The 23,562-nt window shown below is 44.2% G+C and overlaps 1 protein-coding gene across 1 annotated transcript in view; it reads left to right on the forward strand.

The window, feature by feature from the left end:
- The first annotated feature begins 1,826 nt into the window (after window positions 1-1,826).
- The window catches only part of GYS1 (glycogen synthase 1), a 34,997-nt gene continuing 13,261 nt past the window's right edge, over window positions 1,827-23,562 (forward strand). The window contains exons 1-5 of the mRNA XM_069948785.1: window positions 1,827-2,142; window positions 13,687-13,868; window positions 20,106-20,297; window positions 20,394-20,582; window positions 23,159-23,303. Of these exons, the coding sequence (XP_069804886.1) occupies window positions 2,025-2,142; window positions 13,687-13,868; window positions 20,106-20,297; window positions 20,394-20,582; window positions 23,159-23,303 (826 nt within the window). The 5' untranslated portion in view covers window positions 1,827-2,024. The remainder of the gene's footprint in view (window positions 2,143-13,686; window positions 13,869-20,105; window positions 20,298-20,393; window positions 20,583-23,158; window positions 23,304-23,562) is intronic.

The raw sequence follows: 23,562 nt of genomic DNA on the forward strand, positions 1-23,562 counted from the left end.
TATAGATGTTACACATATTCTGACTGTCACACAAATGGTTAAAAATAAAAATATTCTCTCCCCTCCCCCCCCTTGCATTTTTCCTATTTCTACCCATAAATATTTTACAGTACATTTTATGGTAAAGCAAAGGGAACCACTAAAAAGTACAATTGCCCTGCAATAAACCCTCACACGGCCACATAGAGATAAAACGTAATAGTCTAGGCTTTACTATCCCTCTACTAAAATGTATACAGGTATAACACAGACTGTTTACCAACTATCTGACTGTATCCTTACATATGATGGACTGCAAAAACATGGCGAGAACAGCCTTAAAAGGGGTATCTCGGATTAGAAAAAGCAGTTACTTACTTGCTAAAACAGCGCCACCCCTGTCCTCAGGTTGTATGTGTTATAACAGTCCAGTGAGTGTGAGCCATTCTCTCTGTCTCCCCCTCCCTTCTGAGACATCTGACTGGCTTTATCTGCAACTTTGTAGCATCTTTGTAATGCTGGGAGAGATAATCACATTGGGGGAGATTTATCAAAGGGTGTAAAAGTTAGACTGGTGCAAACTGCCCACAGCAACCAATCACAGCTCGGCTTCCAGCTCTGGTGAAAGGAAAGAGGAGCTGTGATTGGTTGCTGTGGGCAGTTTGCGCCAGTCTAAATTTTACACCCTTTGATAAATCTCCCCCATTGAGTTCATCAGCAACTTGACCTCAGAATAAACCTCCCAGCATTACAAAGATATTGCAGATAGAGTCTACCAGGGATTTGTTTACATCGGCTGTCTCAGAAAGGAGGGGGGAGACAGAGAGAAAGACTCACACACAGATTTTTGTGTCTTCAGCAGAAAGCAGCAGCTCAGAACTGAGAGGAGACTAAATAGATAATAAAAAGTATGGAAGGAATTGTTAGTCTCACCCTGGGCAGCAACATATCAAAGGTTATGTATGAGTGGAAAATCCCTTTAAGGCTTGGGTGACCAAGGTCACCATATCACACTACCTGGTCGTGCAAACTCTAAGGACCAGTTCACACTGAGGAAACACGGCGCGATTCCGTGGCAGAGCTCTCCGCCGCGCTCAGTCTCCTGCTTTGAGTAAATGGGAGATCGCGCGCTCGTCCGCTCAAAGAATGAACATGTTATGTTCCATGAGCGGAGAGCGGCGGCAGCGGACAGGCGTGCGCTTTCCCATTCACTCAAAGCAGGAGACCGAGCGTGGCGGGATTCAGCGGCGGAGAGCTCTGCCGCGGAATTGCGCCGTGTGGGCCTCAGTGTGAACTGGCCCTAACAATGGCGTCCACCACGGAATTGCAGAGAATCCCTCCAGGTGGCGGCCCCTGCCCATTCACTTGTATGAGTAAGGAGGGTGGCACCATGAGGCAGTGTGATAGGATGATTCCTGGTCATGTGACTAGGAATCTTCACACAATCCCTTACACCCCCAGTAGGTGGCGCCAGAGAGCCCTCTCTTTCCCTTCAGGCAGACAGTTACTTTGCATACCCCTTTCCCCACAATTCCCAGCGGAGCATGAATGGCCTATAAGCCTCTACACGCCCTTTCCACAAGGAGAACCAGTCACCGCACCAGACCCCGCCGCACTGTGTGACCCCAGCCCTATGTATAAGCCACAGAACGTGACTACCCGGCTCCTATTCCTCAGAACTGCACCAGCTCCCCGTTTGCACGTAGACCAGGCACATCATAGTGAGCGACAGGACAAGCAGCCAATCACCGCTCCCCAACGCTTCCTCTGCGTCTAGATCACGACTCCTCTCCACCAATCAGAGCTCGTCCCGGGGGGGCCGTCACTCATAGGCCAGGATAACGTTATACTGAGGACGGGGACGCGATGGCCCCGCCCCCCTCGGCGTTACAGTGCTGTCAGGGGCAGGCAGCAGTCAGCTGGAGCGCTGCTTGTCATTGCCGGCAGCAGGAGAGCCTGTCAGCAGCTGGCACCCCGAGCACTGCCCACCCTGCCGGGGGCACCAGCACCCATAGTACATAGTAGGAGCCCTCCACCTGTGCAGGATGCCCCTGGCTCGCAGCCTGTCAGTCACCTCCCTGAACGGGCTGGATGACTGGGATGATGACCTGGACCTGGACAATGCGGTGCTGTTCGAGGTGGCATGGGAAGTGGCCAATAAAGGTGAGTGGCATGTGCCCTGCCTGCAGTTCTGGGCTCCTCTCTGCCATTGTTCTTCTTCTCTATGGCAGGAGAATAGGCTGGTTGTGTCCTGACCTAGTGACCCCCCTGGTGCCCTGTGATCTATGGCAGCTGTAGGGGTAGAGTTGCCCTTTAAGTGAGACATCTTCCTATTTGATGACCTTGGACAAGGAGCAAAGATGGTTCAATGGCATATACCATCTAGTCCTCACTCCTATCCCCACCAGGGTTAGTGCCCACCGTCCGCCCCCGTCCTGTCTGTGCGGATGACCCTGGAGGGGAGAAGAGGGATCATTGATTCACTATGGGTCGATAGTATTGGTCACAGCATTGATGAGATCAAAGAGATGAAGTAAAAAATGGCCTGGCATCATCCTGCCCCCTGATGTCAGGTATCATAGGCCGGAGAGTATATGTATACGTAGATGTTATATACACATACACCCCCCCCCCCCCCCCCCTCCGCTCTGCTCTATGCAAAGATCATTGAAATCTAGTGGTAACCATCCAATAGGGCTCCAGAGATCTGTATAGTGCAGGGATGGGGAACCTCTGGCCATTCAGTTGTTGCAAAACTACAATTCCCATCATGCCTGGACAGCCGAAGGCTGTCCAGGCATGATGGGAATTGTAGTTTTGCAACAGCTGAATGACCAGAGATTCCGAATCCCTGGTATAGTTGACCTGTATAACCTTAACCCCACAGGTCTCATGGATCCCACTCCAGGGTTGGTATAGAGATATACAGCAGACCGTGCACAGGCTTGCAGATGTAATGCAATATGATGTATTATAGCAGATAGGGAAGCTACAGGGAATATGCAGTGACCACAGTATAGAGAAATGATCCCACAGCTAATAGCAGATGCTATACAGATATTACGGAAGGTTTATGCAACATCCTAATATCCCTGTATAGGTTCTGCAACAGTTATAAGGCTTACAGAATAGAGGAAATAGGAATCCTCTATATCCTCTGCTGCTTAAAGGGATTGCCCTGTATAAGACAAACATGGCTGCTATAAACAGCGCCACCCCTGTGCTTAGTTTGTGTGTAGTATCGCAGCTCAGTACCATTGAAGTGAATATCAAAGACAACTTTAGGAGGGGGGCACTGTTTTTGGAACTAAGCAACAATGGGTTTTTTTTTTTTTTTAAATCTTGGATAACCCCTTTAAATTGGTATTCCAAGAAAATAGGATAGGGGACAAGTGAGAGATCGCAGGGGTCTGTCCTCCGCACCTTTGACGATCTCTGCATTGGCCCCCGGCTTCTGTATTTTTTAAAGAGCCATGGGTACGGCACGTAATCTGTGGCTCTATTCGTTCCTATGGAGGTGCCGGAGAGAGACGAGTGCAGAGCTTTTTTTGGCACCTCCATAGAAATGAATAGATCACATGCCGTACCTGCAACTGTTTTCATAATACAGAAGCCGGGGGCCGATGCAGAGATCGACGGGGGGGGGGGGGGGGGGGGGGGGGGGGGCAGAGGTTGGACCCCCCCATGATCTTACTTGTCCCCTATCCTGAATTTTTCTCAGAATACCTCTTTAAGGCTGTGTTCACACACTTGCAAAATGACATCTGTTTTTATTGGAAGGCCGTCACTTAACAGCAAATAATGGCTCTTTTAAAAAAAAAGAAATTGGCTTTATTATGCGAATATAAAATAAAGCCAGTTATTTGCCATTAAATAAAATCCAATAAAAACGGATGTCATTTTGACAGTGTGTGAACAAAGCCCAAAGGGGTATTAAAGGGGGCACTTCTTAGTTTAAAACTGTGCTCAGGCAGGTGGTAAGACATTTATTGAAAAAAAAAAAGTACTTGCCTTACCTGCTCCCCTGCCGAGCAAGGAAATCCTTGTACAGGACCAGGGACCTGTGAGAATGTCGGAGCTGGAGGAGCGGGATGGGTGAGTATAGGTATCTTTTTTTTTTATGTTTTTCCTTTTGAGTACAGATATGAAATACAGTATACGGACATTGACATATCAATATCATATCAGTTGTCTGAAAGCAATACTAGGTGATGGTGACCTGTCAGACCTTACTAGTAGTTGTAGTCTTTATAGAAGTCGCTTGTTTATAAATATCCAGTGTCTGGATACAATGTCATAAATGTTTACATGAAGGTGTTGGTAAATATCTTCTCTATGACTTTTCTGTATTAAAGATATAGAATCCCCTGTATCTCAGGAGAAATGGGACATGTCAGGGCCAGGACCACTGCGGATATAGCAGAAGCTGGTGCGCTTCATGTCTTGTTTCTAGGTTCCTGGGAAGTTCACAGTGAGAATGTGTGTTTCTTGATGCAGTGCCAGCTCTGTGAGCACACGCTGAGCATGATGGCCAGGCCTGACACATGCCATTGTCCTGGCAGGGAAGTGGTAATATTTGCAGAGCAGGACTTGGTTGTAGCATGTTCTGTAGTAAACCTGTAGGTCTGCTGTGCCCCAGTTAGACACATGGCTTATGCGTGCACAACCCTCATTGATCATGTCAGGATGTCGCCTAACCCCCTGGATATACTGACAAGTTTCATCACTTCTCTGATTTCTCAAGACATCATGACAAGAGTTGTATGAAGTGGGTTGTTACTGTATGAATGGAGGCCGTTGTTCCGCTAGAAGGTCACAGCTGTGGACTCTAGGGTATGTGCACACTACGGAACTGGGGCAGATCACCTGCCGTGGATTCCGCAGCTTGCCCCCGCTCGGATCTTTTGCCTGTGCCATAGACTCCATTCTATGGTCAGGTAGATTCCGCCATCTGCCCAAAGAATAAACCGGTTCATTCTTCGGATGGACAGCAGAATCTGCCTGACCATGGAATGCAGTCTATGGCACAGGTGAAGATGCGAGCGGGGGCAAGCTGCGGAATCCGCAGCTCGTGATCCACCTGGGTTCCATAGTGTGCACATACCCTAAAACTGAGGACAGAGATAAGAAGTCATGTGACCTTGTGAGGTTTACAAATATTAGAATAAAAAGATCCCTTTGAATGCTCACATACACACGTTCTCAGAGGGAAAGGGGAAAACGTCACTGCAGGCTTCTCCTAAATGTTATAACGCAGCATGCCCGATCCTTCTTTTACTTGGTAAGTGCCGCTGTCCTATAGGGCACCTTAAAGGAAAATTGCAATTTTATAAAGAGAATCCATATCCCTAAGATATGCCATCATTGGTGAGGGGTCCTAGAGGTCAGACCCCTATTATACTGAGAAAGATGTACTATTCATTCTATAGAAGGGTTCCAGACATTGCTTGGGATCAGTGATGGACCGAGTCATCCGACCTCTATTGTGGAAAAGGGCTAAAATTTAACATTAGGAATAGGGATCCCTGCCGGTATAGAGTTGGAAATTATTGACCAGGAGCTGAACTAGATGGAACATTATCCAACCTGATTGATCTCTAGACAAATGTCCTTGTTCTCCTTGAGACTTGACACTGCCCTGTCTCCTGAACTCCATGGAAACATCAATCACTTGGAATATTTCAGCTGCTATGGTTTCCCCAATATGAGCGAGTGCCGGTGCTGCCAGGCATCTTCTCCCCTACTCACACCATTCATGACTGTGTATTGTAGGAACTGTCCTCCAAATTGTAGGGTTTATAGCGGGAATGTCCAACCATCTAATATGGCAGAATTATTACAGAGATTTCTGCTACTGTCTATTCTGCTATTCATCTGAATGGGATTTAGAGAAATCTATAGAAACAACTGCGTTCAGATCTGAATTCTCTCAGGGTGACGTGGAGGAGGGGAAGACACATATTGCATCTATTTCCAGCCACCGAGCAGCAGAAGTCCTTGAGAGTTATTGTGACCAATGTTATATTATATATCAGGGCTAGGGAACCTTGGCTCTCTAGCTGTTGCAAAACTACAACTCCCATCATGCCTGGACAGCCAAAGCTTTAGCTTTGGCTGTCCAGGCATGATGGGAGTTGTAGTTTTGCAACAGCTGGAGAGCCAAGTTTCCCTACCCCTGTAATATATAATGAGCAATGGTTTCCCCACAATATCTCTTATCCCTGAAGAATGTGGGTTTTATTAACATCATTGATTCTGATGAGACGTTCCACAACATTCTCCATTACAGATCTCTCCTATAAGAGTCTCCAATCTATTTCCATTGTTTGCTGAACTGAAGATGGAAAATGCCGTTGAGTGAGGAAAGTTCTGGTGTGATTGATCCAGTGGTTTCATGGCCGGAAATTGGAAAATATCCAGTGAATAAAAGAAAACTGTAACAAGCAGAATATATGAGGTGGTCGTAGATATTAGAGGATTCTCATCTGCAAAAAAAACAATTTAAGGGTTTGATCTCACATTGCAAAAAAAATAAAATAATAATATATAAATATATATATATATATATATAATATAAATTTTGCAATGTGAGATCAAACCCTGGAATAGTTTTTTGCAGATGAGAAAATATATATATCGCACTGTGAAAGCCTACTGTAGTAGATTGCATAAATCCCCTTTCACTTTTGCACACTATTAGGAGATTACCCGTCACAGACGTAACATGGGCACCATGGAGATGCTGCTTGCTATAGGCGATCAGTGACAGCTGGCCCCTATGCAGTGACGTATGCTACAGCGTGGCTTGGATTCTCTGCCTTGTGAACGGATGTAGTAAAGCAAATCACCAACACAACCTTCAAGGCCAATGTAAAGCTTGTCACATATGTCAGAGGCTGACTGGCCTGTAGCCAACTGGTTGTGTGACTCACTTTCCCCTGACCCTTTAGCACACCATATGGATATATATTCTAGGATACAGCAGGGTGCAAAGGGAAAAAAATTATTGTGGGAAAGCAATGAAATGGACACATGTAATTGTATGTGGCTTTAGTAAATATCCTGATCCAAAAATATACCTAGAATTCTGGAAAATCACATTTATCCAAAACTTGCTGAATGCCCTCTCAATTGCAGTTTTGTTGCGGTTTGTTACACACATGCGTGTAGCATAGAGTTTACCCAGTTGGCACAATTGCTCTGTATAATGTACAAATATATATATATATGACATCATAGAGGTCACCATATAAAAGCCAGAGGACCACTGTAATGACTGGCTTCCGGTGGATTTAAAGGGAATCTGTCAGGTCCCTACCAGGTACAGAGCTGCGGATACAGGCAGATAGCTGTGGCACTTCAGCTTCCAAGGAAAAATTCAATTTTATAATTTTGCAAATGTCCATCAGCAAAGACAAAGGCATCTTTTGTTTTATCTCCCTATCACCTATCTGCCTGTGTCTGCAGCTCTCTAACTTGTACGGACCTGACAGATTCCCTTGTTTTATTTTCAGTCTGACACAGTTCTCTCTGCTGACACCTCTGGCCGAGACAGGAACTCTGTCTCCGTTTTCTATGAATCCGCATAGAAAACCTCTCCTGCTCTGGACAGTTCCTGTCTCGGCCAGAGATGTCTGCACAGAGCACTGTGTCAGACTGAAAATAAAACAACATTTCCTGCAGGACTTACAACAGCTGATAAGTATGGGAAGGCCTGAGCTTTTTTAATTGAAGTAAATTACAAATCTATGTAACAGTTGATTTGAAAGAAAAAGATTTTCGCTGGAGTACCCCTTTAACCACTAGTGACCACCCTATGATTTCAGCGTCGCTGGGGCAACTTCTTTTGAAGAGGACATTCATGGAATTAACATTCATTGTCTATGGTGGTAAAGTTATATAAACTGAATTCAGGGTATACATATGATAACTGTCCCGATTGCCTATACACATGCACACTCGGCTTGGCTGAGTGTGCATGTGTTTTTAATGAAAATAGGTTAGGTTGATGTAAGGTTCCTTTGGAGGCGGCTTATCTCCCTGAGACCACTAGTATTACAGGAATAGTATTCCCCCCCCCCCCTGTTATCAGCCATCAGGGAAGATATACACATTGTATGGTCACATCAGTTGTCTCCCATACTACCAGTTTAATACAGAATATTAATAGTCCTGGTGGTGATTGCTACAACTTTTATTTCTTATGAGTGATCACATTACAAGATCGCTATTACTATTGGACTGAGCTTGATGGAGTATGATATTGTAGGGATTAGCAGTGCAAATGCTCTCTTCTCCATTGCCATCCCTTTTAATGGGATGTGCCTAATAGAGTAGCTCAGCTCCTTTTAAGTGAACATGGTGTGGTCCTGCATGTCTAAGTATACGTAACCAGAGAACACATGGCGACCTATGGCATATATACTTATTAATCTTGCTGGGCCACATATACTTAAACTGGTACAGATCCACCAGATCATCAGAGCAGATAGTCTAAAGAATGTCTAGGGCAAATGAAGTCAGAAGGCAGGGCAGGAAAAGAGATATATGTAAAAGTAGACCTATCTGATGTGTGTGCCAGCTCGCCATACTGCTGACTACCCACGACTGTCACGTAGGTCACGTAGCATTACTACTTGTCCTCAGGCTAGTTGTGTAATAGTAAATGAGTCTGATGCTTCTATCTGCAGTACAGCTGGTAAAACATATCTAAAATCTAGGTCTGCCCTGTATTTAGTCCTGTATGGATAATGGGTCAGCATTTCCTACCAGAGCCATAGGTACTCTGTAAATAACGTGCTGAAAAGTCCGGCATGTGTTCTGACCTTGAGCCTCACCTTTTTAATCCCGGAGGTGATACTAACACTCCCAAGATAGCTGAACTCTCTGTACCCTTCGCTGTCTGCATTATCCATGGTCAGATTAGTAGGCCATATACCAGTGGTAGGAAATTAGATGATAGCTATGGGTCAGTGGCCACCCATACCATATCTGAAAGAAATCTATTTTCTCTGATCCCTCTGATCAAGGGTCCTCATATGTGGCCTACTTTTACTGCTCACTTTGAAGGTTATATATAGGTTTGGCAGTGTTGGGAGCAGATGAGAGGCTACGCTATGCTCCATCATGCAGTAATGCACAAATGTATAGATGGCTTGGGTCCATAAAGACTTAAGGGGCTGACTGAGACCCCTTTACTTTTTACCCATTTCTAAAACTAAAATGGGTTATCCTATGAGGGAAAAGTTCTTACGTATTAAGAGTATGTAGAAAACAAGAAGCTATGCTTGCCTTGCTGATGTCCCATGCTGAACGATCCCGTCTTCATTTCCGAGGTGGACCCCTCTGAGTGGCGACAGGCCGCTCAAGCAATCACTGACTGATGCAGGTCAGCAGCGCGGCCAGTGATTGGCTGAGCAGGCTTTGAGTTTGTCTCGAAGTGGAGGTGGGATTGCTTTGAATGTCCTAAAAAAACAGAAGTTCATGAAGTTCATGACTCGGGTGGTAATAAAGCAGAATAGAATACAATACAAACTTTTATACCCATCTGTAATTTTATTTCTACAGCTCCTATGCTAACTATGTATCACCATGGTAACTATTCTATGTGGTCCCAACCTGCAGTCCTGACCTCTTCTGTATGCCACCCCCCCCTCCTGTTCTTACATACATTTGGTCCATTACCTATAACTAGAGGTCAAATAAAAGGAAATATGACCACAAGATTACACAGCCTAGAGAGTGTGTTGTCTGTTACCATAGAGAAGCATAGTCTGCATAAGAGCTATAGAAACAAAGCAGTAGAAAAGTTTTACTGAAGACCTAGTGTAAAATTTTATATACAGTAAAATAATTAGTTCTCAAAGGTAGGCATAGCCTTTAAGTGGCAGAAGAATGACCCCCCCTCCCCCCAGGCACTAGTGTAGTCTCTAGCACAGTACCCCCAATAGTTACAGCCTAGCTGGTGGCCTCATATAATGTTCTCCACACTATAAGACTTATGTAGAGATCATTCCCTATACGACAATAACTGAGCAGTGTAAGAAGAACGGGGACTGAAGAGTACACCTCTATATTGGATGATACAAGTCTTCTATTATATGGTATGGAGATGTATTTGGAGGCAGAAAACCTGTTGCACTTCCTATTTGACTAGTCGTCCTTTCTCTTTGCTCTGTTTATCAAAGTGGCCATGAGCCATGGCGGGTTGTATATACAGTACAGTACAATAAAATGTATGCTATGTTTATTTCAATGGAAATGATCCAGGCAGCCGTGTCAAGTTGACATATGTGTCTTGTGACATAGAAAACCACTGTGTAATGTGAGCGTCTTAAAGGGTTTCTTCGGATACATTGTTTGGAAATCTAAAATAAGATATAAAAATCAGATTCTACACAGGGCGTCCAATGATCATCAGGTAACTAATACATGCGTACAATGCTAGGCCTGTATGCTCGTGACCTATGAATAGAATTTGTTCTCATTTTGATTATTTTTGTGGATATTATTATGGTTTGGTGTCCCTTCATATATTTGGGGAAATGTAGAATTATTAGTCTGTACTATGGGGTCTGTATTACGGAGCCATGAGGCACGGTCTTGTCTTCTTGGGGTAATTACCACCAAAATAATGTATGCATCCTTTGTGTGTTTCTATATAGGATGTGAGACAAACTGAAGTATGAATGGGCCTGTGTGCGCCATATTACAGTCGTGTGCGCCGTATTACAGGTTTAGTCCTGGGCTGCCTGTACACATTGGCCAAACCTAACAATTAGGTCAGGACAAGCTGAGCATCTAATGGGGTGTCCCAATTCCCCCCCCCCCCCCAACTGGGTTTAGGCAATTGGATTTTAATGCCCAATGCTTTTCTTGAAGGTGTCCAGTGACAGCTTATAGCCCTCTCCCTGTTTATAGTCCTTGTATTCTTGGCTGAGATGTGATTTGAAAAGGGTGGGGGGTTGGGAGACGCAAAATATCTAATGTATATGGACAGCTTTGGGGCCCTATTTGTCGGCCCGATGCTCGCTGATAGATGGGTGCTTGTTTACCGAGCCTATGACAAGGCTCATGCATTGTGCGGGGATGGCTCGATCACTAGATTTGTTGTTTACACCTTTGTAGACCTCACGTTTCGACGTTACATCCCCTACTACGCAGGGAGATGTGCGTCTGGCAAGCAATGACTCTTTGATGGATCAGAGCAACCCGATTAGTGAATGATTGAGTGTATGCAGGTTCATCAGCCATATTCTTTAGTTCTGCCTTGTCTGTGGAGATTAGGAAAACCATACAATGTCAACCTGAAGTTTAAGGATGATCTCTGAACAACCTTGGGGACTGCTCTAAATTTGGAACACTCCTACTTGTAATGGAAACAGTTCTGCCTACCCTATGTTACCGAATTGACCAAGAACTGATATCTGGAGCTGGACGTCAGTCCCGAGACAATTTCTTCAATTTTAGCAGCTCTTATATTGGCAGAAGGACACTTGTGCTCCGTCATTTGACTCTATTTATACAGATGAATGGAAGCCCTTTAATTGTTGTGGTTTCATCGGTTGCTCATGTCTGTGTCTCGGTCACTTCATGTGGCGCGGAGCTGTTCGGACAGATATAGCTGAACGAGGGACCTCGACTTCAAGGCCGCATACTTCCTGGGTCTTTTATAGGTCGTGTGACATACTTTTTGAATACTTCAAATGACCACGGGTGGGAGCAGAAGCCGGCACGTCTGCTCTATAGCAGGGTCTTGGATTAGGTATAATTTCTGGATAATTAAACAAATTCCATCCAGCTTTTGAAGTCACTAGAAGTATTCCTCACTCATAAAGGGATACACTATCAATATGATCAGTGGGGGCTGACCTTTGGGAACTTGCAAATACTGAATAAGAAGGGGCCACATCACTGATTCCCATCACAGCAGAATCTATGGGAATAGTGCAAAATCAGTACTGTGGCCACTTTGTTGTCAGGATCGGTGCAGGTCTCAGAGCGAGGCCCGATAAAATTATAGCATGTCCTATTAATATGCTATAACGTTATGAAATTATACTTTATATATCCTTTAGATTTTAGACTTTATACAGCCAATGGATGTTACCCTTTAGATGTGAGGCTGGGGCTGCAAGTTGCATGCTTGTTCTATGATAATAAAGCTGACTCACCCTAAACATGTACATTTGGCCAAGGTGAATAAGCCACTGCCAACCCCTCTAGTAATGGCATGTCGCCTTCAGGAACAAAGCATTGGGCATCCATCCAGCATGCATGATCCTCTTTCCCTTGCCATCTGTAGTCGGTGGGGAGTCAGGAAGCTGCTATACACATAGGGTGCCCTGCCAACACTCCAGAAATTGGCAGGTTATAAGATTATGTATGGCTGGATTTAATACTTGTCCTCTGTTATAGTGTACGGGGAAGGGGATTACAAATCTTAGAAGTCCAGCTTTTCCATGTGGCTGTTGTTTTTATTCTGCTGAAATGTAATGGTTGCTCTCTGATCATAATAAATCATAAAGCAAGGCTTTTAAAGATATCCCACCAAGAATTGGCCCATCAACAAAGTGCATTGGTTTCCTATTCCCTGGGACTTGTCAGCCACTTATATATTGGTGTTTATAGTAAGCCATTTGACAAGCTGGGCTGACCATTACCGATCCCAAGATCAGTAACATAATGGGTGGTGTCCCCATAAAGGACAGATGGCATCAATATCCCTGTGAGACGTTTTTGGCTCCGCAGCATACAACACATGATACTGGCACACCAGACTGAGGATTTTCATACCTCATGCACCAGTCAAAACTGCTGAGCCATGTGTGTGGGTGACTTGGATCCCTCCCATATTTAGAGGTACCAGACGTCATTCCATTACTATAGAACATTCTGTACTGGTCACCGTTTGCGTCATTTGTCCAGGGTCTGTGCCGCCTACAAATAGGCTGAAATATATATATATTACAGTCTAGTGCAGATTAAAGTACACTTATTATATCCCAAAAAGTTATCTGACACCATACTTTCATTCCTTTATGTAGCTAGAAAATAGTGGAGACAAGGGGGGGGGGGGAGGAATGAATGATGGTACCAGGTAAACTAAACATGCCAGGTCCTCTTTAAAGTTCCTTGGTCAGTGGTCTTCATCTGACGTCCTCTGGTGTTTTCCATCCTAGAATATCAAGTCCAGTTTTGAGAATCTCTACTACAAATGTCAGGCCATCTGTTTTCCCGGATACTAGATGTTATATCTCGTCCGTGTAGCTTATAAAGCAGACGTAGACATCTTATCTTCAGCCGTCCCATACTACCAATTGTTGGGACATCAAGTCCACCCAAAGCTATTGCAGAGCTGTGTACTTTAGTACAGAGATGGCAGGTCCATCAGAGGTGATACTAGCACTATACTCCATGGAGAAAAAAATCCCGACACTCACCAATGAAGTTCTGCTGTTTATTTAATGTAGCATAGAGTTACAGAAGTTTACAGGATGCGTTTCAGCCTGATGGCCTTCATCTACTACTGTTGTTTGGGTTCATGCCAATAGGAAAATATAATTTGGTGCCTTCCTATTTTGGATAGTGGTAACACATTCATTGTGATTATTTTCTGTATTTTTAATGTCTCTGAGTACATGCCTTGTTTTATGGTGTTCTTCTTGGTGCTTTTATAGTAAGAGGCTTCTTTGTATTTCTCTCCAGTGGGTGGAATTTATACGGTTATCCAAACCAAAGCCAAGATCACCACAGATGAATGGGGCGAGAATTACTTCCTCATCGGACCCTACTTCGAGCACAATGTACGGACCCAGGTTGAGTTGATTGAGCCTCCAAATCCTGCCATCAAGCGTACAATGGATTCCATGAACTCAAAGGGATGTAAGGTGAGAGGAGGCTGCTTTATTGTGTTTCCATGTCTGGGAGACCGTTATTTGACTTGGTATTGCCCATGTGGGAATATTTGGCTGGGCCTGCTTTCCCTTTGTTTCAGTTCTTTTCCATTACATGATAATTAAATTATCCACTTTACCAAAGCTTAGAGAGAACACTTCTGGGCCCAAGCATTTGCATTGTAATTAATTATTGAACTAAAAGTAAAGCCCCTATTACACGGACGATCTCATGAAGAAAGTGAGCTCCGACCTGTCAGGTCAGCACTCGCTTGCTCCTCATTCCTCACTTGCTGCTGGCGCTATTACACACGCCAAGAGTAAGTGAGTAAGTAAGTGCGGGTGTGTGTGTGTGTGGGGGGGGGGGGGGCGCGTTGAGCTGCAGGGGGGCTCCCTGGATGATCTTTAGATCGTACGGGAAGCGCATAGGATATGGCCGATAATCGCTGTGTGTAATAGGGCCTTAAGTAAATAGGCCATGTAAAGCTAGCTTATTTCAATGGCGGGCAGTATAAAAATTCCTTGTATTCCAAATCAGCTAGGAGGCTAGTCTTTAGTACAGCATAGTGCGCTTAAAACAGTGAAAGAGGTACACATTGACTTATCCATTCCTGGTACCCATTAATTCACCTTTCCGGGAGCATGTCAGTATTCTCCAAACTTCCTAACACACTGATACGGAGCTAGAAGCCCCAAGTAGCGTACATATAACCAGTGAGCCATCCTGCATGCACCTTTAGCTAAACCTCCTTTTGTACCTCCTTCCTCTTAGTGGCCCCATACCCAAACTACTGCTTAGAGCAGATACTACACTTCATCTTAACAAAAAGGCCATTAGATCAGATCAGGTCAGGGCCCAGACCAGGGTTGGGGATCCTTCAGCCCTCCAACTGTTGCAAAACTACATTTTCTATCATGCCTGGACGCTGTTTAGACATGATGGGATTTGTAGTTTTACAGTAGCTGGAGGGCTGAGGGTTCCCCATTCCTGGCCTAGATGATCCTACAGTGGGGAAAAAAAGTATTTAGTCAGTCACCAATAGTGCAAGTTCCACCACTTAGAAAGATGAGAGAGGCGTCTGTAATTGACACCATAGGTAGACCTCAACTATGGGAGACAAAATGAGAAAACAAATCCAGAAAATCACATTGTCTGATTTTGTAAGAATTTATTTGCAAATTATGGTGAAAAATAAGTATTTGGTCAGTAACAAAATTTCATCTCAATACTTTGTTATATATCCTTTGTTGGCAATGACAGAGGTCAAACGTTTTCTGGATCTGGAGACTGGCTAGGCCACTCCAGGACCTTGAAATGCTTCTTACCAAGCCGCTCCTTCGTTGCCCTGGCGGTGTGCTTTGGATCATTGTCATGTTGAAAGACCCAGCCACGTTTCATCTTCAATGCCCTTGCTGATGGAAGGAGGTTTGCACTCAAAATTTAACGATACATGGCCCCATTCATTCTTTCATGTACCCGGATCAGTCGTCCTGGCCCCTTTGCAGAGAAACAGCCCCAAAGCATGATGTTTCCACCCCCATGCTTTACAGTAGGTATGGTGTTTGATGGATGCAACTCGGTATTCTTTTACTTCCAAACACGACAAGTTGTGTTTCTACCAAACAGTTCCACTTTGGTTTCATCAGACCATAGGACATTCTCCCAATACTCTTCTGGATCATCCAAATGCTCTCTAGCAAACTTCAGACGGGCCCGGACATGTACTGGCGCCCCCTTCCCCGTGTCCCACCACCCCCGCCCGTGTACCCGGAAGTGTGTGGTGCATTATACATTACCTGATCCGTGTCGAGGGCCGTCCGCCATTTTGTGCCAAACGTCATCTTCGGACGGACGGACGATTAGTTGCCGCCGCCCCCCCCTCCGCCGCGTCATCAGCTGCTCAGCCAATCGCGGCAGAGGGGGGACGGCGACAGCGATTCGGCCGTCCGTCCGAAGATGACGTTTGGCACAAAATGGCGGTGGCCCTTGACACGGATCAGGTAATGTATAATGCACCACACACTTCCGGGTACACGGGCGGGGGTGGTGGGACACGGGGAAGGGGTCGATTCACAGACATAACATACATTACAAAGTTGTATAACTTTGTAATGTGTGTTATTCTGTGAATAATTTTTTAGTGTCGCACTACTCCTTTAAGCAGTGGGACACGTCTGGCACTGCAGGATCTGAGTCCCTGGCGGCGTAGTGTGTTACTGATGGAAGGCTTTGTTACATTGGTCCCAGCTCTCTGGAGTTCATTCACTAGGTCCCCCCGCGTGGTTCTGGGATTTTTGCTCCCCGTTCTTGTGATCATTTTGACTCCACGGGGTGAGATTTTGCGTGGAGCCCCAGATCGAGGGAGATTATCAGTGGTCTTGTATGTCTTCCATTTTCTAATTATTGCTCCCACAGTTGATTTCTTCACTCCAAGCTGGTTGCCTATTGCAGATTCAGTCTTCCCAGCCTGGTGCAGGGCTACAATTTTGTTTCTGGTGTCCTTTTTGACAGCTCTTTGGTCTAGTGGAGTTTGGAGTCTGACTGTTTGAGGGTGTGCACAGGTGTCTTTTTATACTGATAACAAGTTTAAACAGGTGCCATTACTACAGGTAATGAGTGGAGGAAAAAGGAGACTCTAATGCTGCGTTTACACGAAACGATAATTGGCCCGATCGTACGATTAACTATGTTGGAGTAACGAAAATTCGTTTTGCGATCGTTTTGCGAACGCTTAAGCCTATCTCACACATTGGTTAAATCGGCGAACGACTGTTCACACGGAACGATTTGCGAATTTTTGTGAACGACGATTTGATAACATGTTGAAAGATCAAAATGAGCGATGTATCGTTCGTCATTTGATCGTTCGCTGCGTTTACACGTACGATTATCGTTCGAATTCGATCGTTATCGCGCAAATTCGCACGATAATCGTTACGTGTAAACTAGGGTACAAACACACACACCATATACGCAGCAGATACGCAGCAAATACGCAGCAGATTTGATGGTGCAGATTTGATGCTGTGTTCAGTTACTTAGATCGTATTTGTTGCGTATTTGCTGCGTATCGCAGCAGTAAATACGCTGCGTATACGGTGTGTGTGTTTATACCCTTAAAGAAGAAGTTAAAGGTCTGTGAGAGCCAGAAATCTTGATTGTTTGTAGGTGACCAAATACTTATTTTCCACCATAATTTGCAAATAAATTCTTACAAAATCAGACAATGTGATTTTCGGGATTTGTTTTCTCATTTTGTCTCTCATAGTTGAGGTCTACCTATGATGTAAATTACAGACGCCTCTCATTTTTAAGTGGGAGAACTTGCACTATTGGTGACTGACTAAATACTTTTTTCCCCACTGTATATATTGTGTTCAAGTGTTATTTAAATGGGAAAGGATTGGTCGTGTGTCATCATCACCAGTTCACAAGAGCTCCAGGAACAGGAAATGTCTCATTATTGGGACATCTGTCCTTAGGTGACTGCTCTTATCATTGCTTTATTATCTTGTAGATGTATTTCCATAATGTGAAGTACAGTGGTAGGACAGGCCATGGAGCCATTTTTGGCAACCTAATTATGTGACCCTTGGGTTTTGGACTTGGAAGTGTAAGTGTCTGGAAGATTAGTTATCTGGAGCTAGCTATGGACTGATGTAGTTTTCCCTACGCAGTAGATAAGGACTGTATAAAAAATCTCCCATTCCTTCCCCCATCGGCTTACCAGACTGATCAGTGACAGGAAAAATCACAGTGCTCATGAGCGATCAGTCGTGATCGATTGATTATGGTATTGTAATCATAACTATTGCTATTCCTTATCGGCCCACATACGATGGTTAGGTGTTGGCACCATACAAATCTCTTAAAAAAAAAAAAAAAACTTCTTACATCTTTATGTAATGTTTGTGGACAGCTGGAAGGGATGTATAATAAAATATTAGGCTTCAAGAAATAGAAACTGCTTGAAAAAACCTTTACTCTGCAGTCAAAGTCTGTCTGTTGTGTAAGGCGGCATTCCAGTAATGTAGCGTATAAGCGCTTACACAAGGTTTATTGCATCTCTGTCACTTACATAACACAAGGACCTTTCTACTAGACTGCCCCTGTCACTTTTCACATGTCAGAGACTTCTCCCAGTTCTATGTAATGATCGGCCAGAACACCCAAATCTTTAGGGCATGTCAAAAGTTTCTTAAAGTGACAGTGCCTATTTAATTCCAAACATCCGGACACCTAATTCTGCTTCTAGTAATGCTCCGGGACACATCCACATCTACATAAACCCCTTAAGTAGCAGAGGTATTTTTGGGTCTCCAAGCCCCTGGCACATCTCTTTGCCTACCGTATGGCTTCTAGGTCAGTATATATATGATTGTTAAAAACTTTTTTTTTTTTTTATAGTTTAGAAAATTTTAAAATAAGAGGGCAGCTCTGTTGAAGTAAGTTGTGAGGTGCCTGACATACCGCCCAGAGCCCTTCCTATTACATTGCGTGACTGTACATTTTTTTAATGCATATTCAGTTTTGCAGGAATGATATGTACAATCATACCCGAGCGCCTCACCGCCACTACACGTGTCCACTACTACATGACTCAGGAAAATTAAGTCTCCTAATCTCCACGTACTTGATAACCTGTATAGATACGGTGATCCGAATGTGTACACACGAGGTGCAGTCTATTCTACTACAACCTGTACAGCGTGACTCTAATACATTGCATCACACAGATGTATAGCATTGTAATCCCTGTAGGGCCTTATACCGGGGGATCCATGGGAGGACTTCTTCCATTCCAGCTGTCATGGGGTATATAGAATACAAAGAAAAGGAATGTGTCTGCTTCTCTTTAAGATAGAACTCCTTTGGTTTCAATGGCCTTTTTATCATGGACTATATGTGACAGATTCCAAGTGCCGGCTATCTACAAATAAGGGCCATAGGATGGTCTTCGCTCATGGACTGCGACATGTCAGGAGATAAGCTGAGACAGGATCCTATTGGTTGTACTGAGTGTAGTCAGTGACTAGTCAATCACGTAGAGCCCTACTACCCAGCAGTAGGTGTCCTTTCTATTCTTTTGCACGTTTGCCGGCACTGTTACGATTTCGTCTTACACGTTGACTAAACATTCCTCCCATCTTGTGACTTTGCTAAAAAATAACCCCCCCCCCCCCTCCAATCCACGAGTTCAGAAGCACACGTCCAAGCGCTAATTCTGTCGTCCCGCTGCAGTGACCTGGTGTTATGCTTGGATCCAGTTACGGCCCATGGAAAAGGTCAACTCTAAAAATTGTGTTAGGGCCCGGCTTCCTGGACAGGATCACAGAATTAGTTTGGTGCTGAGGACCTGTGATGTCCTGACAGCTGGGAGATCATGGAGAAGGTGACTGCACGGAGGTCACCAAGTCTTGTGTTTCACCAGAAGGTCAAAGATATTCGACCTACAATGTAATAGTTTGTTAATATAAAGTGGTTTATATTGTGTTATACAGGTTATTGGCCATCACTCCACACTTCATCCTGATCTGTCCGATTTATGAATAGATTGTAAACAAACCTAGACTGCCACACAGAGGGTTAAAATAGGTTAATCCTTGAAGCTGGCCCAGGTACCACCTGATCTCTCAGAATTATAACTCCATCCTTTATATTCCCCATTACTTTTCAGTTTACTTTTAGCATTGGCTAAAAAAAAACAAAAAAAACCGCAGCCTTTGGGACCATAATGCTTTGTGGTCAAGTGCTGCTTTCAAGTGTTTTTTGGCCTTTGCCTACAGTTGTGGAAGGGAAGGGTTGGAGTCTCCCCCTGCTGGTGAAATATGCAAACTAAAAAATTTTAAGTGCACATTAGTGTATTATACTGACACCTAGTGGACAGTATTAAGTTTTATTTCTATATCGCTACACTTACATTGAAAGAGTTTCAATGAAATTGTGTGTAAAATACCCCAATAGTAACTGACTTAAATTAAGTAGCTATAAAGTGCCCATAAAGGTTTATTGAAAAGTTTTTGTGTGAGATTAGAAAAGTAAGTCTTTATTGTTTCCAGAAATGGAGCCACCATGTGGTTTGTGTTCTGTATTGCGTGTTTGTAGGTACTTGAGAGCTTTGAAGCATTGATGCTGAGGCTCAGGTGTGTAGATTTACTATGCAGAATTTATATAGTTATTATATCCTGTATCTGCCTTGTATTAATGGAATGGCTTCTTGTCTTGTACAGATCTACTTTGGCCGTTGGCTGATAGAAGGCAGCCCGTATGTAATCCTCATTGACATAGCAGCCACCGCCTGGAGCCTCGACCGCTGGAAGACGGAGCTGTGGGATAGCTGCACCATAGGGATCCCATGGTATGATAGAGAAGCAAATGATGCGGTCTTGTTCGGCTTCCTAACAGCGTGGTTCCTGGGTGAGGTAAGTGCTGACGTATAAGGATGACTGATGCAACACACAATATAATGGTTATGGTCATTACACCCACTAATCCCCTGTCTGTTCTTATGCCTTCAGTATGCAGCACAATGTGGCGATGAGAAGCCATATATCGTGGCCCATTTCCACGAGTGGCTAGCTGGCGTTGGCTTATGTTTGTGCCGAGTCCGTAAACTCCCGGTGGCCACCATCTTTACCACTCATGCCACCCTCCTGGGGCGTTATCTGTGTGCCGGAAGCGTAGACTTCTACAACAACCTGCAGACGGTGAGAACACTGTATAAATGTCAGACTATAGCGAGATGTTATATCATGACAGGAACCTGAGATAGATGTCCATGATGTGATCTTTTACCAATATAGCCTACAACGATAATCTTATTAATCCAATAGAATCCAACTCGAGTGTTTTTTGCGCCTAAGTATAGGGGCATTTGGGGTGCTACACATCAGCAGAAGGTCCCTGGCCCACCTTAGGCTCCTGATAGACGAAGCGATTTTTCTTTTCCACCAATCATTGATAAACGAATGCAAACTAGAATTTTTGAGAATGACCTGAAATTTTTTACCATAATAAATGGAATGATAGTTGTTAGTTACGATTATTTGATTTGATCGTTTGATCATTACTTACAAAAACATGTAAAGATTATTGCTTAAATTTGAACGATATCATGATTTCTCCATAATACCTACAGACTTTAGTGAAACCTGAGGCTAAGGGCCCTATTCCACAGTAACGATAATCGGCCGGATCGGCCCCATTTGGCCCGTTTCGGCCGATTATCGTTCGGTGAAATAGAGAGAACGATCAGCCGATGATCGTGTCATCGGCTGATTGTTCATTTAGGGCCAGACCTAAAATCATCGTTCCCCCACCGCACATCGCTACGGTTGAATAGCGGTGCGCGGCGGCCGACCGACGATTGGACAAGCAGCAGCAGCATACATTACCTTACCAGGCTTCTTCTCCGCGCTGTCTTCATCCCCGGGTCCCATGCGCTCTATCTTCAGAATGGCCGGTCAGCTGACGGAGCGCTCAGCCAATCACAGGCCGGGACCGCCGCGGCCTGTGATTGGCTGAGTGTGGCCTGTCAGCTGACCGGCCATTCTGAAGACAGAGAGCGCGGGACCCAGGGATGAAGACAGCGCGGAGAAGAAGCCTGGACAGGTAATGTATGATGCTGCAAGGGCTGCAAGGACATCGGTAACGATGTCCTTGCAGCCCTCGCTAAACGATCATTGGGCCGTGGAATAGGCCTAGTAAACGAGCGGCGATCTAGCAGATCGACGCTCGTTTACATAGTTGATCGGGCCCTCCTCGGCCCGTGGAATAGGACCCTAAGGACACTGCGTTTTTGCAATCTGTTTTTTGCAAAAAACGGATGTATTTGTGTGCATCCGTTTTGATCCGTTTTTCCATTGACTTCCATTGTAAAAAAAAAAAAAAGGATCAAAACGGATCCGTTTTCTTTTTTGACGGACACAAAAACGTAACTGACACTACTTTTGTGTCCGTTAAAAAAAAAAAAAAAAAAAAACGGATCCGTTTTGATCTGTTTTTTTTTTTTAAAATGGAAGTCAATGGAAAAACGGATCAAAACGGATGCACACAAATGCATCCTTTTTTTTTCATCTGTTTTTTGCAAAAAAAACTGATAAAAACGGATTGCAGTGTGAACCCAGCCTTACATGTTTAGTTTTTTTTTTTTTCTTCTCAGTCTCCACTTAGATCAACAATGGGCCAGAAAAATTTGTCCTCTAATAGCACCACCTATCAGGAGAATGGGGTTGTCTCTGGCAGATTAAAGGCTTTACATGCCCCCCATGTAAATTTAGGGGGGACATTAGAGGAATGTCACATGGGGATGACCGAGGAATAAGAGGGAGGTGACATTAGAGGAATGAGAGGGGCTTGACATGTTCTGGTGACATTAGAGGAATGATGGGACTGACATATGGGGGTAACAGAGGAATGAGAGGGGGATTGACATTTAGGGGTGACATTAGAGGAATGATGGAACTAACATAAGGGGTGACATTAAAGAAATGAGACGGGGATGACATTAGAGGAATGAGAGGGTGGGTGACATTAGAGGTATGAGAAGGAGGTGACATGTCTGTGATATTACAGGAATTTGACCTACAGGAGTGACATTAAAGGAATGATGGGACTGACCTATAGGAGAAGAATGATTGGGGTAACCTTGGTGGATTGACATAACTATAGACATAGATAAGTAGGACATACAGCAGTTGATAAGTACTGGAAGACTTCAGATTTTTGAATAGAAGTAAATTACAAATATCTGGCACCAGTTTATATGAATGAAAAAATGTTTTGCTGGAGTTCCCCTTTAATTTAGTAAGATATCTTTATAGTAACCAGCCCTTTGCTTCTCTGGTTCCAGCTTTTGTTAGAAGGTTTCCTCACAGTAAGTGTGATTGGCAGGGGAACCCCGCAGCATGTGTTCTCTTTACCTGCAGCGCCACTTCTGGGGAAATGACTCGCTGCACTGTTTATCTACTTCATGGAGGTGCTTTTGTAGCCTCTCTGTTTTCTCTGACCTCCCGGTTAACTTAGAGACCTCAATAAGGTCATTTAAAGCGGGATTTATAACCACCCCTCCCCTTGAAGCACACGTGTATCTGCAGGCTTGCTTCCTCCTATGGACATTATACAGATTGTGGGTGAATCTAACATTTGGTCGGTTGCAGTTGTTATTGTTCATCATGACTGCGCCCACGGAAAAAATGAAGTATTAAGATAACAGAATGGTTATTTCTTATGTAACTAGGATGCCTGCTGAATATTCATGTCTCTAATCCAAGCTTATTTACAGTTTAATGTAGATAAGGAAGCCGGGGATCGGCAGATCTATCACCGATACTGTATGGAACGTGCTGCTGTCCAGTGCAGCCATGTCTTCACCACCGTCTCTCAGATCACCGCAATAGAGGCCGAACATCTGCTGAAACGCAAACCTGGTAAGGGGCAAAGAGGCAGAACGTCTGGATGATAATGACTGACGCTGGGAGAATCCTTCTAGTGACACTAACCAGCTTTTTAAAGGGGTATTCTCATCTCGGCTAATAGGACACATCAAGTTATAAACTCTTGCAAATACATCCATTTACCAAACTTGCCTTCTCTATTCTGCTCTAAAAGCAGTTTGTCAGACTTTTATATGTTTATATATTTATAGCTATAATATACATATTATACAGTATATATACTCTATATATT

The sequence above is a fragment of the Dendropsophus ebraccatus genome, chromosome 12 (genome assembly GCF_027789765.1).
Source record: "Dendropsophus ebraccatus isolate aDenEbr1 chromosome 12, aDenEbr1.pat, whole genome shotgun sequence".
NCBI classification, from domain to species: domain Eukaryota; kingdom Metazoa; phylum Chordata; class Amphibia; order Anura; family Hylidae; genus Dendropsophus; species Dendropsophus ebraccatus.